Source organism: Dasypus novemcinctus, chromosome 20, assembly GCF_030445035.2.
Source record: "Dasypus novemcinctus isolate mDasNov1 chromosome 20, mDasNov1.1.hap2, whole genome shotgun sequence".
NCBI classification, from domain to species: Eukaryota; Metazoa; Chordata; class Mammalia; order Cingulata; family Dasypodidae; genus Dasypus; species Dasypus novemcinctus.
In genome coordinates, this window is record NC_080692.1 from 36651586 (window position 1) to 36670353 (window position 18768).

The window sequence follows — 18768 nt, forward strand, 5'->3', positions numbered from 1 at the left end:
TGTTGAAAATGCCATAAAGCTGAGCTAATTCAATAGAGAAGATGGCTCTTTGATTGCAGCTTTCAGATTTTGGAAGGGTGGTGTGTCTTTCTTGTCAACTATTGCAAATATTAAGTTTCCTTTGGCTTCTGTTGTATTTGTGTCCCCACCTGTTGCTGATTGTTTTATTTAGGTGTTCAAGGGATATACATTCAGGCATTTCTTTTTCTTTTTCTTCTTCCTTTTTTTACACTCTTCTTTTCTGCCTAGGACTTCTGCTCTTCATCACTATCTCTAATTTGGTGAATTGTCTTAACATAAAAGCCTTAAAGACCCACTTGGCTCCTTTTTCTAAAGCCCTCAGCTTCCATGTTAGTTCCCTGGGGCTGCCATCACAAGTAATCACAGGTTTTGTGGCTTACCACAACAAATTCATTCTCACAGTTTTGCAGGCTAGAAGTGTGAAATCCAGCAGGAGGGCACTACCCGCCATTGGCCTCACCCCAGCACAAAGCAGTGTGAGAAAAGAGCCAGCAGGCCGCTGCCACCGTCCCTGCTGCACAGTTGCTTCTGCTCACGGTCGAGCAGAGGAGTCATAGAAGGGCTCTTATGCCCGGGGGGTAGTCTCTGTGGTGCCAGTCGGAAGGGGCAGGGGCATCGCTCACTTGCAGGCACACAGAGGACATGCCTTTGCTGTGCTAGTGGTGCATGTGAGGGGTGCTGCTGTTTTAGAGGGGAGTCAAAGGCTTAGGGCTGCCTTGCCGCTCATTTCACTGCAGAAGAGATATGATGTGGGGGCATTTTCAGGACTTGGAGTTGTCCTGGCTGGTACTGCAGGGACAGTTGCTGGACATTGTATGTGCTGCCATGGCCCACTGGGTGAACCAGAGGAAAGTGTAAACTATAATGTAAACCATTATCTATGTGGTGCAGCAGTGCTCCAAAATATATTCACCAAATGCAATGACTGTCCCATGATGATGAAAGAGGTTGTTGATATGGGAGGAGTGGGGTGAGGGGGCTGGGGGATATATGGGGACCTCATTTTTTTAATGTAACATTTAAAAAAAAATAAAGAGGAAAAAAATCAAAAGGGGTGTTGACTCTCTAGGTAGAGAGGGTGGGCTTCTTTGGGAACTTCCCTGTCTGAGCTTGTTCACAGTTCCAATTTCAGGTTACTACAGAGCCCCAAGCTGGGATCCATAGGAGCAGGGAAAATAACAACCAGGGAGCTTCGTTGTGGCACTGTTTTCAAATGCTGTGCTCTCTACATAGTCTGCCTGTGCTTACCAAACCCCCAGCATTTTCTAATAGTTGCTTTGTATATTTTGTCCAGGACTTTTAGTTGTAATCCATGAGAAAGAGGGTGGAGTGTACTTACTCTATCTTAACTGCCACCAGATCTCTGTATAATTTTTCATGCATTATCCAATCTTCTCCACAAGTTTGGATGATTCTTGAGGGTAATATCTTTGAGAGCAGTGATATCACATTTATCAAAGTATTTAATTCAGAATCCAGCATATGATATTTGAAAAGTGATATAAATCAAGTGATACATACCTATTTTATTCTATTTATTTTTGCCCTTTTTCATTTGAGAAGTTGTGGGTCTATAGAACAATCATGCGTAAAATACAGGGTTCCTGTACACCGTCCCACCACCAACAGCTTGTATTGGTGTGGAACATTTATTACCATTGATGATAGCACTTTTTAAAAAGATAATTGTACTTTTTTTAAACAGTAGTTACATTTGTTACAATTGATGAAAGATTATTAAAATAGTACTACTAATTCTCATCTGTTGTTTACATTAGGTATATTTTCCCCCATATACCACCCTATTATTGTATTAGTGTCGTATACCCATTATAATACATGAAAGAACTTTATACTTAGACTATTAACTATAGTCCATCATCTATAATAGGGTTCTATAGTGTTTTAAAGGGTCATCCATATTGTTGCATGCATCAGGACTTCATTCCTTTTTATAGCTGAATAATATTCCTTCCTATGTATATACCACATTTTGCATATTCATTCCATTGATGAACACTTGGGTTGCTTCCATTTTTTTGGCAATTGTAAATAATGCCACTAGAGACATGGTGTGCAAATATCTGTTCTGGGTATATACCTAGTAGTGGGATTGCTGGGTGATGTGGTAATTCTATACTTAGCTTCCTGAGGAGCTTCCAAACTGTTTGCCACAGAGGCTGCACTATTTTACATTCCTGTCAGTGATGAATAAGTGTTCCTATTCTAATTTTTGCACATCCTCTCCAATGCTTATAGTTTTCTGTTTTTTGTGTGTGTGTGTGTTTGAGGGACCAAGGGCCAGTGAATGAGCCTGGGGCCTTGTATGTGGGAAGCTGGCACTCATCCACTGAGCCACATCGGCATCTCTGACTTGGTTTTTTAATTTTTGTTTGTTTTGCTCCTTGTCTTTGTTTTTTCAGGAGGCACAGAGAACTTGACCTGGGACCTCCAATGTGGGAGGTGGGTGCTCAACCATGTGAGCCACATCCACCCTCTCTGTTTTTTTTAAGATTTATTATTTATTTTTCCCCACCTCCTCATTGTTTGCATTTGCTGTGCCTATTTGTTGTGAGCTCATCTTCCTTTCTTTTAGGAGGCACTGGGAACTGAACCCAGGATCTCCCGTGTGGGAAGGAGCCACCTAATTGCTTGAGCCATCTCCACTCCTTGCTTTGTTGGGTCTCATATTATGTTTTCCTTCCTTGTGTCTCTTGTTGCATCATTTTGTTGTGTTAGCTCGCCCTGCCAGCCTCTTGTGTAAGCTCTCAATCTTGCTGGTCTTCTTTAGGAGGCACTAGAAACTGAACTCAGGACCCCCCACGTGGAAGGTGGGAGCTCAATTGCTTGAGTCACATCCACTTCCTTTTTTTTTTTTTTCTGTTTGTTTTTAATAGTAACCATTCTGGTGGGTGTGAAATGATACTTTATTGTGGGTTTGATTTGTCCTTCCCTAATAGCTAGTGATGTGGAGCATCTGTTCATGTACTTTTTAGCCATTTATATATCTTCTTTGGAGAAATGTCTATTGAAGTATTTTGCCCAATTTTTTATTGGGTTGCTTGTCTTTTTATTGTTGAGTTGTAGGATTTCTTTATATATTCTAGATATTAAGTCCTTATCAGATATATGGAGTAGTTTGTCTTTTCATTTTCATGAAAAAGTCCTTTGAGGCACAAAAGTTTTTTATTTTGAGGAGTTACCATTTATCTATCTGTTCTTTCATTGTTTGTGCCTTGGGTGTAAAGTCTAAAAAACCATTGCCTAATGCAAGATGCTGAAGATGCTTCCATACATTTTCCTCTAGGAGTTTTATAGTCCTGGTTCTTGTATTTAAGTCTTTGATCCATTTTGAGCTAAAATTTGTGTATAGTGTGAGATAGGCATCCTCTTTCTTTCTTTTGCATATGGATATCCAATTCTCCCAGCAGCATTTGTTGAAGAGACTATTCTTTTTTAATTGAGTGGACTTGGCAATCTTGTCAAAAATCAATTGGCCAGGGAGCAGATGTGACTCAAGCAGTTGAACTCCTGCCTCCCACATGGTAGGTCCCAGGTCCAGTTCTTTGTGTTTCCTGAAAAAAACAAAGTACCTCAAAAAAAACAATTGGCCATAAACAAACAAACAAACAAACAAATAAGCCACAGATGTGAAGATCTATATCTGAACTCTCAATTCAATTCCATTGGTCAATATAACTATGTTTGTGCCAGTATCATGCTGTTTTGACCAGTATAGCTTTGTAATACATTTTAAAGTCAGGAACTGTGAGTCCTCCAACTTCATTCTTCTTTTTCAAGATACTTTTGGCTATTTGGGGCCCCTTACCCTTCCAAATAAACTTGCAATTGGCTTTTCCGTTTCTATAAAGTAGGGTGTTGGAATTTTGATTGGGATTGCATTGAATCTGTAAATCATTTTGGGTAGAATTGACATCTAATGATATTTAGTCTTCCAATCCAATATCCTTCCATTTATTTAGGTCTTCTTTGATTTCTGTTAGCAATGTTTTGTAGTTTTCTGTGTACAAGTATTTTATATCCTTGGTTAAATTTATTCCTAGATTTTGATTCTTTTACTCACTACTGTAAATGGATTTTTTTTTCTTGATTTCCCCTCAACTTGCTTATTACTAGTGTATAGAAACACTACCATCATTTTGCTGACTTTGTTTATTAGCTGTAGTAGCTTTGTTGTAAAATTTCCAGGACTTTATATAGAATCATTTCATCTGCAGATTAGGAAAGTTTTACTTCTTCCTTTCCAATTTGGAAGCCTTTTGTTCCTTCTTCTTGCCTAACCGCTCTGGATAGAACTTCCAGTACAATATTGAGTAACAGTGGTGACAGTTGACATCCTTGTCTTATTCCTGATCAAAGAGGGAAAGCTTGCACTCTTTCCCTCTTGAGTATGATGTTGGCTGTGGAATTTTTGTAAATTCCCTTTATCATGTTGAGGAAGTTTCCTTTTATTCCTATTTCTCTAAGTATTTTTTATCCAGAAAGGATGCTGGATTTTGTCATATGCTTTTCTGTGTCATTGGAGGTGATCTATGTGGTTTTTTATCCCTTTGTTTTGTTAATATGGTGTGTTATACTAATTGGCTTTTTTATGTTGAAGCACCCTTGCATACCTGAGTTAAAACCCACTTAATCATGGTGTATAATTCTTTATATGTGGTGTTAGATTTGATTTGCAAGTATTTTATTGAGAATTTTTGCATCTATATTCATATGAGAAATTGGTCTGTCATTTTCTTTTTGTGTAGTATCTTTATCTGGCTCTGATATTAAGATGATGTTGGCCCCATAGAATGAGTTAGGTAGGGTTTCCTTCTATATTTTGGAAGAGTTTGAGCAGGATTGGTATTAATTATTCTTGGAATGACTGATAGAATTCACCTATGAAGACATATGGTCCTGGGCTTTTTTTGTTGTTGTTGGGAGGTTTTTGATGATTGATTCAATGTCTTTACTTGTATTTGGTCTGCTGAGGTCTTCTATTACTTCTAGAGTCAATGTATGTTTATGTGTTTCAAGGAATTTGTTCATTTCATCTAGGTTGTCTAATTTGTTGGCATACTGTTGTTCATAGTATCTTTTTATGGTCATTTTGTTTCTGTGGGTCAGTAGTAATGTGCCCCCTCTTGTTTCTGATTTTATTTGCATCTTAGCTTTGTCAGTCTAGCTAAAGTTTTGCCAATTTTATTGATCTTTTTGTAGAACCAACTTTTGGCTTTGCTAATTCTTTCTATTATTTTTCTTTATTTTCAATTTCATTTATTTTCGCTCTAATCTTTGCTATTTCTTTCCTTCTGCTAGCCTTGGCATTAATTTTCTGTTCTTTTCTAATTCTTCTGGGTGTGCTGTTTGGTCTTTAATTTTAGCTCTTCTTTTTTAATGTAAGCACTTAGGGCTATACATTTCCCTCTCAGCACTTCCTTTGCTGCATCCTGTAAGTTTTTTCACTGTCTGCTCTCTATATCCATTTTCTGTGTACTTGTCTTCTCTTTAGGAGGCACTGGGAACCAAACCTGGAACCTCCTATGTGGGAGAGAGGCACTCAATCACTTGAGCCACCTCAGTTCCCTGCTTTGTTGTGTCTCTATTGTCTTTCCTCTTTGTGTCTTCTTGTGGCATTTTGTTGCATCAGCTCACTGCACCTGCCCATTGTGCCAGCTGGCTGTCTTCCTTGTCTTCTCCAGGAGGCACCGGAAACTGAAACTGGGATCTCCCATGTGGTAGGTGGCAGCTCATTTGCTTGAACCACATCTGCTTCCCATCCACAAGTTTTGAAATGTTGTGATGTTGTTTTCTTTTGTTTTAAGATATTTATTGATTTCCCTTGCAATTTATTCTTTGACTCACTGATTAAGAGTGTTGTTTAACTTCTATATATTTGTGGATTTTCCAGTTCTCTAGCACTTATTGATTTCCAGCTTCATTCCATTATGGTCAGAGAAAATGCTTTGTATAATTTTCCTCTTTGTAAATTTATTGAGAATCGTTTCATGATCCAACATAGGGTCTATCCTGAATAATGATCCAGGTGCACTTGAGAAAAATGTATATCCTGCTGTTTTGAGTGCAATGTTCTATATACATCTGTTAGGACTAGTTCATTTATCATACTATTCAAGTTCTCTGTTTCTTTATTGATCTTTTGTGTAGATTGTCTATCTATTGATTCGAGTGGAGTTTTAAAATCTCTAACTTTTGTAGAGGTGTCATTTTCTTCCTTCAGTTTTGCCAGTGTTTGCCTCATGTATTTTGGGGGGCAACATGGTTAGGTCCATATTTATGATTATTTCTTCTTGACGAATTTCCCCCTTAATAGTATATAGTGTCCTTCTTTGTCTCTTCTAACAGCTTTTGACTTGAAGTCTACTTTGTCCAATATTAGTATAGCTCTGTTATTACTAACCTCAGCTCTTTTTTGGTTATTATTTGCATGGAACATCTTTTTCTCAACCTTTCACTGTCAACCTATACTTCTCTTTGGATCTAAGGTGAGTCTCTTTTGAACAACATAGTTGGATGATGCTTTTTTTATCCATTCTGCCACTCTGTGTCTTTAATTGGGGAGTTTAATCCATTAACATTCGATGTTATTACTGTAAAGGAAGTACTTATTTCAGCCATTTTATCCTTTGTTTTTTTAAAAAGATTTATTTTATTTACTTTATTTTTATTTATTTATTCCCATGGCCCCCCATCCCCGATGGTTCTCTCTTCTATCTGCTCATTGTTTGTTCACCTTCTCCAGGAGACACTGGAACCCTGGCACCTCTCACGTAAGAGGTGAGTGCCCAAGAGCCTGAACCTCATCTGCTTTCTACAGACTGCAGCATCTGCTGGCTTGTAGCATCTGCCTGTTGTGGTGGGGTAGAATCTAGGTTGTTGTGGGAGGTGATGTCTAAGCTTGTTGGTAGCAGGAGGTGATGTCTAAGCTCATTGTAGAGGGAGATGGCATCTACTCATCTTCTTTTTAGCAGACATTGGGACCTGAGCCCAGGACCTCCCTTGTGGTAGGTAAATGCCCAAAGGGTTGATCCACTTCTGCTTCCCTGTCCTTTGCTTTTTATATGCCATATTTTGTCTCTCTTTTCCTTTATGCAACCTCCTTTTCTATAGAGTTGATGTTTTGTCATGTATCTGAATGATCCCTTCCTCATTTTTGTTTCTGCATATTTTAAAAACACTTTTTTTTTTGGTTACCCTTTGGTTTATATTGCACAACCTATATCTATAATCTATTAATTTGAAAAGATACTGACTTAACTTCAATAGCATGCTTATTCTCTGAATCTTCATTTCTTTATACTACTCCAAGTCCTTTCTTTTCAACCTGCAGACCTCCCTTTAGTAATTCTTGTAGAGCAGGCCTTTGGTTGATGAGCTGTCTCAGTTTCTGTTTATATGTGAGTATTTTAAAATGTCCCTCATTTTTTCTCCCCACAAATGAACACTAAAACATTCTGCAAGTATTTTATTTATTATTGAAAAAAATAAACAAAACAGCAAGTTCTGTGTTGGCCTCAGTAAGACCAAATAGATACTCTTTAACATAGCTACTGCAATCCAAAATTGAAGTTAACACAGTCATTACTACAAAGTACTTGTTGAAGCATCTATCCGAAGAGAAGGGAAATTAGAAAAAAAATTTAAACTTTCCTCCAAACCACACATTTATAAATATTATATTTTAAATGCTTGAAAGGCATGAATTGTCCATTAATGGAAAAGCAGTTCACTCTTTCCCTCATTTTTGAAGGACAGTTTTACAGGATAAAAGAATTTTTGGCTGGTAGTTTTTCTCTTTCAGTACCTTAAATATATCATACCACTGCCTTTTCACCTCCATAGTTTCTGTTGAGAAATAAGCATTCAGTCTTACTGATGAATCTTCATATGTAATGACTTGCTTTTCTCTTGCTGTTTTGAGAATTCTCTATCTTTGGAATTTGACATTCTGAATATGTTTCTTGGAGTAGGTCTATTAAGATTTACTCTGTTTGGAGTATGTTGAACTTCTTGGACATGTATATTTATGTCTTTCATAAAAGTTGGGAAATTTTCAGCCATTATTCTTTCTGTGCCTTGTCCTATCTCTTCTCCTTCTGGGACTCCCATGATACATATGTTTGTGTGCTTTGTGCTGTCACTCAAATCCTGAGACACTTCTCAATTTTTTCTATTCTTTTCTCTATCTGTTCTTCTGACTGTATGATTTCAATTGCCCTGTCTTCTAGTTTGCTTATCCTTTCTTCTATCTGTTCACATCTGCTGTTGTATAACACTAGTGTATTTTTTTCTGTTTTTTTTAAGAATATTTAATTGAAATATATTACTCAAGCATAAACAATAAGTGCATAGTAATAGTTGTGAACTTACAAAACAAGCATTCATAACATAATACAGGACTCTAATACCTCACCCTATCATCAATACTTTGCATTATTGTGAAACATTTTTAAAAGTGATTAAAGAGCATCCTCAAAATATTACTACTAACGAAAGTATATTTCCCCCAATCCACCCTATCATTATTATTATTATTGTTGTTATATATTATTTTGCATGAACATACATAAACAATAAATGTACAGTAAAAGTTGTGAACTTAACAAAGAAAACGTGCATAACATCATACAGGGGTCCCATACATCATCTCACCATGAACACCTTGCATTGTTGTGAGACATTTGTCACAAATTAGGAGAGAATATTGTAAAAATCTTACCTCTAACAATAGTCCTTATCTTACATTTGGAGTATTTTCCCCCCAACTCACCCTATTATTATTTTATTAAATATATTTTTATTACAGAGGTTGTAAACTTACAAAATAATCATGCACATGTGCAGAATTCCCAAACAACACCCTCTATCAACACACCACACCACGGTGGAACATTTGTTACAGATATGAGATAATATCCTGAAATTATTACCAGGTACACAGCATACATTTGGCACACTTTTTCCATACTCCCCCATTATCAACACAGTACATCTTTGCATAGATGCATGAATATTACATTATTACTATTAAACACAGTCTATAGGGTTGTATTTTTTCCCATGCTTCTCCACATTCCCACTACCCTGCAATAGTGAGGTACGTCTGCTCTGGTTCACAAAGAACACTTTTGCATCTGTACCATCAACCACAGTTCTCATCCACCTCTGGATTTACTGTGCTATTCAGTCCCTAGATTATTCTCTAGCTTTTTGTCAATTGGTATTTACATCCCTAGGCTACCATTTTCAGCCCATTTATAAACCAGCTGTTACTCTCACTATAATGTGTTACCATCAACTCTGTACATTTCCACACTTTTACAGTAAAGTTAATTAAAAGTTCTACATATATTAAACATCAGTAGTCCATCTCAGGCCTCCTCTTATCTTTGTTAAGTACCCACCACTTACCACCAGGCCTTGAAGATATTTTCCTATATTTTCTTCCAGAAGCTTTATGGTTCTTGTTTTTATATTTAGGGTTTTGATCCATTTCGAGTTAGTTTTTTTAATAAGGTGTGTGATAGGGTTCCCTTTTCCTTCTTTTGGCTATAGATATCCAGTTTTCTCAGCACTATTTGTTGAAGAATGTTCTGCCTGAGCTGGGTGGGTTGACAGGCTAGGGTCTGTTTCTGAACCATCAGTTTGGTTCCATTGGTCTATGTGTCTGTCTTTATGCCAGTACCATGCTGTTTTTACCACTGTAGAAAGGTAATATGATTTAAAGTCTGGAAGTGAGAGTCCTACAACTTTGCTTATCCTTTTAAAGATGTTTCTGGCTATTCAGGACCTCTTACCCTTCCAAATAAATTTGATAATCATGTTTTCTATTTATTTAAAAAAATGATGGTGGAATTTTTATTGGGATTGCATTGAATCTATATATCAATTTGAGTAGAATTGACATCTTGATGATATTTAGTCTTCCAGTCCATGATCATGGAATGCTCTTCCAATTATTTAGGTCTTTTTAAAATTTCTTTTAACAATGAGTTGTAGTTTTCTATTCAGAAATGCTTCACATTGTTAGTTAAGTTTATTCCTGAATATTTGGGTTTTATATGTCATATTTTATTTTCACCACTCTTTTGACACTTTTAATTACTTTTATTGTTTTAATCTTCATTTGTAGACTCTCTTCCAGGCCTCTCTCTCCTGTCTTTTCTTTTTGGACTGGCACAGCCTTTAGTATTTCCTGCAAAGCTGGTCTCTTGGTTACAGACTCTGATTCTGTTTATCTGTGAATATTCTCAACTCACTCTCATTTTTGAAGGACAGTCTTGCCAGATATAACATTCTTGGCTGGGAATTTTTCTCTTGCAGTATCTTAAATATATCAGACCACCGTCATCTTGCCTCCATTGTTTCTGATGAGAAATTGGCACTTAATCTTATTGGGTATCTCTTATATGTTATGCATTGCTTTTCTCTTGCTGCTTTCATAATTTTTTCTTTGTCTTTGGCATTTGACATTCTGATTAGTATTTGTCACCGAGTTGTTCTTTTGGATTTATTTGGAGGGAAGTAGATTGTGCTCCTTGGACATGGATATCTCTGTCATTCAATAGGGTTGGGAAATTGTCTACCATTATTTCTTCAAATATTCCTTCTGCCCCTTTTCCCATCTCTACTCCTTCTGGGACACCCATGACATGCATGTTTGCACATCTCCTGCTGTCATTTATTTCCATGAGACCTTGTTCAATTTTTCTGATTCTTTTCTTCATCTGTTCTTTTGTGTATTCACTTTCAGAGGCCATTTCAAGTTCACTGTATTAGTCAGCCAAAGGGATGCTGATGCAAAATACCAGAAATCTGTTCACTTTTATAAAGGGTATTTATTTGGGATAGGAGCTTACAGTTACCAGGCCATAAAGCATAAGTTACTTCCCTCACCAAAGTCTTTTTCCACATGTTGGGACAAGATGGCTGCTGATGTCTGTGAGTGTTCAGGCTTCCTGGGTTCCTCTGGCTCAGCTCCTCTGTTTTCTCTGCAAGGCCATCTGTAGACTACGAGGCTCTCTAGACTTTGCCTCTCTCTGCAAGGTCAGCTGTACACTATCAGGTGGATGGCTCTGTCTCTCTCCCTGGTTTCTGCTATGACTAAGGAGCTGTCTCTATTTCTCTGTGTTCTTCTTTGGACTCAGTTCCTCTCTTCCTGGGGCTTGCTTCTCTTTCCTCTGTGTGCTTACTTCCTGGGGCTCCAGCTTAAGACTTCAGCATCAAACTCCAACATCAAAATCTCTCAACTCTGTCTTTTGCCATGCCTTTTATCTTTGAGTCCCTACCCACCAAGGGGTGGGGACTCAACATCCTAATAATGTGGCCCAATCAAAGCCCTAATCATAACTTAATTACACCCAGGTACAGACCAGATTACAAACATAATCTAATATCTCCTTTTGGAAGTCATAACTGTATCAAACTGCTGTACTCACTGATCCTATTTCCTGCCTCTTCAAATCTATTTTTATATGATTCCAATGTATTTTTAATTTCATTTATTGTGCCTTTCATTCCCATAAGATATGCTCTTTTTCTACATGTGCTTTCAAATTCTTTTTTGTACGCATCCAATGTCTTCTTAATATCTTTAATCTCTTTAGCTATCTCATTGAGTTTATTAAGATTTGTTTGAATATCTATGGCTAATTGTCTCAACTCCTTTATGTCATCTGGAGACTTATCTTGTTCCTTTAACTGGGCCATATCTTCCTGTTTCTTGGTGTGGATTGTAATTTTTTATTTTTGTCTTGGCATCTGGTTTACTAGAATATTTGTTCTGAGTGCAGTTTCTCTCTTTAGTTTAGGACTCTCTTGCCCTTTCTCTCTTGCTGGTTGTGTAGTAGGAGCCAAGGATTTAGTTGATGCTATAAGCTGTGGAGGTTCAAGCTGCCCTAATTGCCCCAGGGGCTGTTGAAGCTACTCCCAACTTTCTCCTTTACCAGGGTCCAGCCAGATTCACAACTATGTGTAATAATCCAAGTTGTGCAGGTCTAGACTGTAGTTGCCCAGAGAGACTGATGAAGCTTCACACTCCTTTCTCCCCTGCCTGGGGTGGGAATGGAGCTGAAGGTGTGAGCGGCAATCTATGCCATGTTGGTCCAAAATGACTGCAGTTGCCTCAGTAGGCCTTCAGTTACCCGGAGAGGCTGGTGTAGGGACTGCCAGCTTCCTCCTTGCTAGAGTTGGGGCTGAAACCTAGGCTAGGACTGCAGGCCAATCGGGGTGAAAGAAACCAGTCTCTACCATCACTAAGATTTCTAGCCCGGCTTCCCCTTATGCTGGGGGCGGAGTCAAAATGGTGGCTGCTGGCCTCTTTCTGACTTGGACAGGTTCAAACTTGAGCTGTTCTTAGGGTTATATTTTAGCCAGCCAAATTTATTAACCAGCTGAAATCAGTGGCCAACCATCTCTTCCTTCCCTGTTTTTGGGAAACGGAGCTTCCAACTCCAGACATAAAATAGGTCTTGAGGCAGCTTATGCCGCCAGAGTAGGATGATCACTGGCCTCCATGGCATGGCCTGTATTTCCCGGAGAAGCTGGTGCAGATCCCCCCAGCTTCCTCCCTGCCAGAGGTGGAGCTGGGACTTATGCTAGAGCTGCAGTCTGATCTGGATGGAAAGAAGCCTGTCCCTACCAGCTCTATGATTTTCAGTTTGCCCCGCTTCCCTTCACACCAGGGGCAAAGTTAAAATGGTGGTTATTTGCCTCTTTCTGACTTGGACATGTTCAAATTTTAGCTGTTCTTAGGATTATACTTTCACCTGCCAAATTTACTAATCAGTAGCTGAAGTTAGTTCCCAGTTGTCTCTTCCTTTCCCATTTTTGGGAAGTGGAGCTTCCAATTCCAGCCACAGAACAGCTTCCAAGGCAGGTTGTGCTGCCAGTGGAGGATGGGTACCAGCTTCTGGGGTGTGGAGTGCTCTACTTTCCAATCTTCTCTGCAGATGGGCAGTCTTCTCCTTCTGCTCTTTCAAGGATGTTGCAGGGTGCTCTTCCAGTCTCCTGGATCCCCCAGACAGGTGCTTTAGATAGCCCTGGGTGATCACCAACTGTCCTGTTGCACGAACTGCCTCTAGGAGCTCCTTACTCTGCCTCCATCTTGCTGGTTGTTCCCACTAGCATATTTTCAATGTCTACTATTGTGCCTTTTATCCCCATAATTTCTGTTATGATTCTTTTTATACTTTCAAATTCTTCTTTATACTTACATTGCCTTCTTAACATTCTTTATCTCTTTATGCACATTTTCCTTCATCTCCTTGAATTGTTTTAGGAGATTTGTTTGAAGCTCTTTGATTAGTTGTTCCAAATTCTGTGTCACCTCTGAATTTTTAATTTGTTCTCTTGACTGAACCATGTCTTCCTGTTTCTTAGTATGGTTTATAATTTTTTTGGCTGATGTGTAGGTATCAGATTATCTTGATGAGTAACTCTGAAGATCAGTTTCTCCCTCTCGCCTAGGGTTTTATTGCTGATTGACTTTGTGTTAAGGCTCTTCTTTGATGTGTGGTTCAACCTCTTCTGGAACCTTAGAATAGCCGAGTTTATTCTCAGCTCTTCTTCATCTGATATACAGTATAGGATATACAGCTCTGGATATACAGTATAATTTTTAAGATTTTAAGTTTTGTGTAATTATTTCACCTCCAGAAGAGAGCTTCCTTTCCTCTATTCCTTCTCTGGGAATCTTGATTTGTTTGGTTTGTTTTTATGTGAATTTTCCCCACAGCTTCTATGATTTGATTAAATTCTTTGCCTCGTCCTTACACTTCCAGTTCTGGGATCTTCCAGCCTAATAGTAGTTTGATTTAACCTCCTATCCCCATTTTTTTTCCCCTCTGTGAGGCTTTTCTGCCTCCAGTTTATTCCCCATGAGATTATCTAATCTTGGGGAGTCAAATGGGGTCAATCCAGAAAGGTGGGTCATTCCAGAAAGGTTTGTTTTCCATTTAGGGAGTCCCATGGACAGTAACTGGATTGAGTGAATGCACTTGTGTTGCTATTCTGCTGAGGTTTTTCTTTTCACCCTTCCGCCTGAGGCCCTTTGTATGCATCAATCCTCAGAATCTTATGGTCTGCCCTGGGTCTCTGTGGACTTGGGTTCCTGTGCCTGGATATATGCATAAGGTTCTAATTCACTGCTGTGAGTTCCTCTGTATTCTCTGTCCCCAGTGGGAGGGAGCTGGGCCACTACCTCTGGAGACCTCCTAAGCTTTGAGCCAGATTGAGGAGGAGGAAAATGGACTGACTTCCAGGATGGAAGTTTCCTACCTGATATTTTCCTCTTTCTTTATTTGTGGAGCCTTCTCCAGTCTCTTCCATCCTCCAGAGTACAAAGCAAGTGGAATTTGTCTTTATATTCACTGAATCTTTGGGGAGGTTTTTTAAAGAGGATGTTGTATTATACATCATGGTGTTGATGATGTCACCTACTTATTTTTGTTACTATTTTTTATTAAAGCACATGGTAACTTCTGCTTTAAAGCTTTTGTAGCTTTCTTGCCCTTGATAGAGTTACTGTCATGTTTAGATTATCTTTTTAGTTTCTTTATGGTTGGCAATTCTACTTTTAGTTTTCATTTGGATTATTGCTTTGTTTTGCAGTTCTGCAATTTCTTTATTGAAGAAATGTCTTCAGTGTCAGAGAAGGATAAAGAGAGGCTGGCTCAAGCTGCCAAAATATTCTTCTTTTGCATACAAGATCTTGCTTCCTTCACAAACACCTTTATTGACTTGTTTAATTGCAATATGAACACTCAAATCCTCTCGGTCACTGCAAGGCAAGATTGTAATGTTAATAATTTCTTTGAACAAATGGTCCAAGTTGTTAAGGAGATGCAATCTGTAGTGGATGCAAAGCATGCAAAAATGCAAAAGGAGCCTTTATATTCTAAGATTGCAACGACTTTGTTCTCCATGGTTGAGAAGGATTCCAATTTAATGGCATTGCAACAGTCAGCCAAAGAACTGTTCAAAAATAACTTTGAGCCAGCCATTGTCTCTCTGCTGAATAGTAGTCATATCCTTGGGAGTTTGGAAACTTCTCTTTCACTCCTGATGAAATGCCCCATCATGAATCTTCAACTGAGTGACTTCTATAGGAAAGATATCAAAGAACAATCAGATGCCACCACATCTGAGGAAAGCATGAGTCCACGCCCTTCTGAAAACACCATAACAGACACCTTGAAAAAGTTGGCAGAAGCACTAAAAACTGAGAATGCAAAGAATACCATAGAGTCTGCTGCAGATCAGTTGGAGCAAATTGTCAAGACTATAGGACCAAACTTAGAGATCCTCAAAACAGTCACAAAGACAATGGAGACCAATATTTCTGAACTTAAGAAAGACAGTAATGAGTAGGGTGCACTTCTGTTGGAAAATCAGTTTAAATCCTATGATTTTTTCAGAGTACTTTCTAAGAATCTTTGATACCAGCCTTGTTGGTCTGTTGGAACTTAAGTATAATAGTCATCTGGCAACCCATTTACCTCATCTTGATTTATTAAAATAAATTCATCAAAAAAACCTGCTTGAAATATCAGTAACAAGAATATAGTGTTCAAAAGTTCAAGGTAATATTATATTTAAAGCTGTTCATAAACATTGTATTTTATCTTAGAGTATACTAAAGCAACCCTTAACCGATTTCCACATTTAGGTATCTATTTCCAGTAATTACAGAGGGAAATCCCGGTAAATGTCAACCTCGGTCTAGGAAATATAAACTTATTTTCACTATTTTTGTCACTCATATGCCAATTTCTATGTACTTCAGAGTCTTGTCTGTCATAGACTATCACTAAATATTTTTATATGATTTGTCCAGAAGTAAATAGAAACAATAAATGAGCAGTAATAAAGAATCTGTTTGCTCACATGAATAGGACCAGAACAGATAATTTATTCTTGTTTATATTCTATTGAGGTCTTATAATTAGGAGAGTACTAGAGGTTGAAAAATGGAGGTGCTGTAATTTTTATAGAGAAAATATCATAATACTACCCAAAGTACGATTTCTGAGGGAGAAAAAGTTTAGGGAAATCTACTTGCCTACCATAAAGTCTTTGGTGCTCATGTATTACAAATGAATGTATACCATCCAGACTGCTCTTGAAATTACTGTTTTACCTGATACCTACCAGGAACTTAACTGAGAAATAGAATTTTTATTCTGGGAAAACCTAAGAATTTTTTCTCATTAAAATTTAACAACGAATTTTCCTATACTGTGTTCCAATCAGGAAAAAAATGGTCTGAAGCGTAAGAAACTAAAAGGGAAAGAAATTGTCAGCATTTGATAGAGAGGGGGTACTGATGTATTCTTTAGCATACAGTCACTTCCAGTGAAGTGGCCAGGTAACCTCTTCAGTCATAGTTGTGAAGTTGTACTTTGTTAACCTGAGCCCAGAGCCCAGCGCCCAGCTACAAAGCAAGGATACCATTGTAACCACCATTGTAATTTTGAATATGGTGCCTCTCGCACTTCCCCTACCCCCCAGCAGTAAGATCTTCAGAATGTTCTGTGGAGAGAAACAGGAGGAATTTAGCCACTTCAGAGTTTAGAAGGCCTGCGTTTTCTCACAGTACCAAAGCTGCAGTCACCATGCACATATGCAATAGGGATCCATTAATAACTGCCTTATTTTGAGGAAGATCTTGAGATAATTCCTTTGCTGCCTTCCTCTTAAAAAACACACACACATGTAAGTGAGAGGAGGAAAGTGGGGCGCTCACCTTGCTACTTTTTCTAAACCTGTAGATGTCCAAGATTTTATTCCTTCTTCTTTTGGGGTTAGGTTTTCTCCAAGGATGTTGCAACTGCTGGGGGATTCACATGGAAATGAAGGAGACAGAGGCTAAGAATATGCTTAGGGGCAGAGTCTTTCTGTGAAATGACTGGAGGACTGGCTGGTGGTAGTTAAAGGGAAGTTTCCACCAGTTGTCAATGAGAATGGTAGCATGCATAGCTACTTGATTTGGAGACGTGCGATGCCCACCTCAGTAAAGACGTGTTGTCTTCTGATTATGGTCAGTACTTGGCTCTCACTCACCATGCCTCTCACAAACCATTTCCTACGACTGGAAACAACCAGTCTACCTATGACTTCTTAAATGCTGCTTTTTCCCACCTTGTGGAAACTGGAGGAAAAGCTGTACTCTTTTTAAACCTGTTACTCTCATTTAATGTTTTGCTCAGATACTTTGGTCTTGGAGTCCTCTCATCTTCTCTCAAAGTTCTTCAGTTTTTAAAGAACAAAATGCTGAAGACTCACTTATTGATACATTATGCTTAGTCTCATTACTCTTTTGAGGCCATGAGCACATGTTACCTAACTATTTGAGTGGAACACAAGTGGGGAGGAAAAAGTGAACTATCATAAAAACAAAACAAAAAAGACTCGGTCATTTACTTTAAAAAGAAGGAAGGAAGGAAAATCCTGTGATAACCTATAATAGCCTATTTTCCCACTTCTTATCTGTTGTCCATGTTTGATTCATCTTGGTATCTGTGAAAGCATCTACTCAAGAAATGTTTGTTGAATCTTATATGAATTTTACCAAATCAATTAGTTTGTTCAGTGTAAGTCAATTTGATCCAGATCATTAGGCAATTCAGGCGAAGAATCCTGATTCCCCAAACAAATCAAACTGTGCAGAAGTTTTATTTCAATGGCTTATTATTATTATTATAATTTTTAAGTAAGAATAGAGGACTTTGGGATAATCAGATAGGAATATCAGAGTTATAAAAAAAATACTAAATGGAGTAGGGTATTTTTTTACACACACAAAAAAGAAGAGATACATATATTTTTTACTTTAATAAAACTACAATAGCAGATAAATACTGTGCAACTTTAGAGTGTCTCTTTTACAGTCTTTTTTTTTTTTTTTTTTAACAATCCATGTGAATTTACACACAATTGAGGGTCCAGCTATCTTCAGAAGATATCGCAGGCTAACAACAGAAATGGCAGTGGACTTTCTGAAACTGGTCTCCTAAAATTTCATGAACATTCCAGTTGGGCTTTGAGCCAGTTTGATCAGTGGTCCACTTTACAGACTTCTTGCTCAAAAACTGGACAACAGGGAGAGACTGAGGGCAGGAAAACTATGTGCATTCATCCTTAACCAAGCTCCTAAATCCACATGATTTCAAAAGAATCATTTCTGTCTCCTGAGATTTGTTGTGTAAAGCAGCAGCAGCAGGAGGAGGAGATAACTTTTTAAGTTATCTTTTTAAAAAGTTGGGGTAGTCCCTTAAAGGTCATAGCCACGGTAAGTCATAGTGGTTCTCAAATATTGATGTGTGGCAGAATCACCTAAAGGCTCATTAAAATGCAGATTTTCTGTATACTCCTGATTCTTTCTGTTTGGGACCAGGCCCTAGAATGTATGTTTCTAACAAGCTCCTAAAGGCTGCTGCTGCTGGTCCCAGGAGCATGCTCTAAGAGCTGTGGATTTACAACTGTGTCCTTACTCGGAAGCCTCTGACAAAGGAGTCCATGTTTCTGGCTGGCTTTTAGCTTAACTCAGTGCCTTCAACTGTCCTCTCTAGCTCCCTTTACTGCTTCACTCTCAGCTGCACCTATTTCCCAACCTGTATTTACCTTAATCATTCTTGTATCCTGCCCCTCTCTTTTATCCAGCTCTCTTTTGTACCATCAGAAGCCTCTCACCTGAAGCCTCCTCTGATATAAAGCTGGTCTCAC

The 18768-nt window shown here is 38.3% G+C and overlaps 1 protein-coding gene across 2 annotated transcripts in view; it reads left to right on the plus strand.

The window, feature by feature from the left end:
• Positions 1-16268, plus strand: part of C20H12orf60 (chromosome 20 C12orf60 homolog) — a 28795-nt gene extending 12527 nt beyond the window's left edge. Inside the window, exon 4 of one of the 2 annotated variants that reach the window (XR_011646675.1) lies at positions 14656-16268. Coding sequence is in view for 1 of the 2 variants with exons in the window: in XM_071210180.1 (XP_071066281.1) it covers positions 14680-15414 (735 nt within the window). In the remaining variant the exon portion in view is untranslated. The remainder of the gene's footprint in view (positions 1-14655) is intronic. The other variant, XM_071210180.1, reaches the window with a different exon arrangement.
• Positions 16269-18768: the final 2500 nt, after the last annotated feature.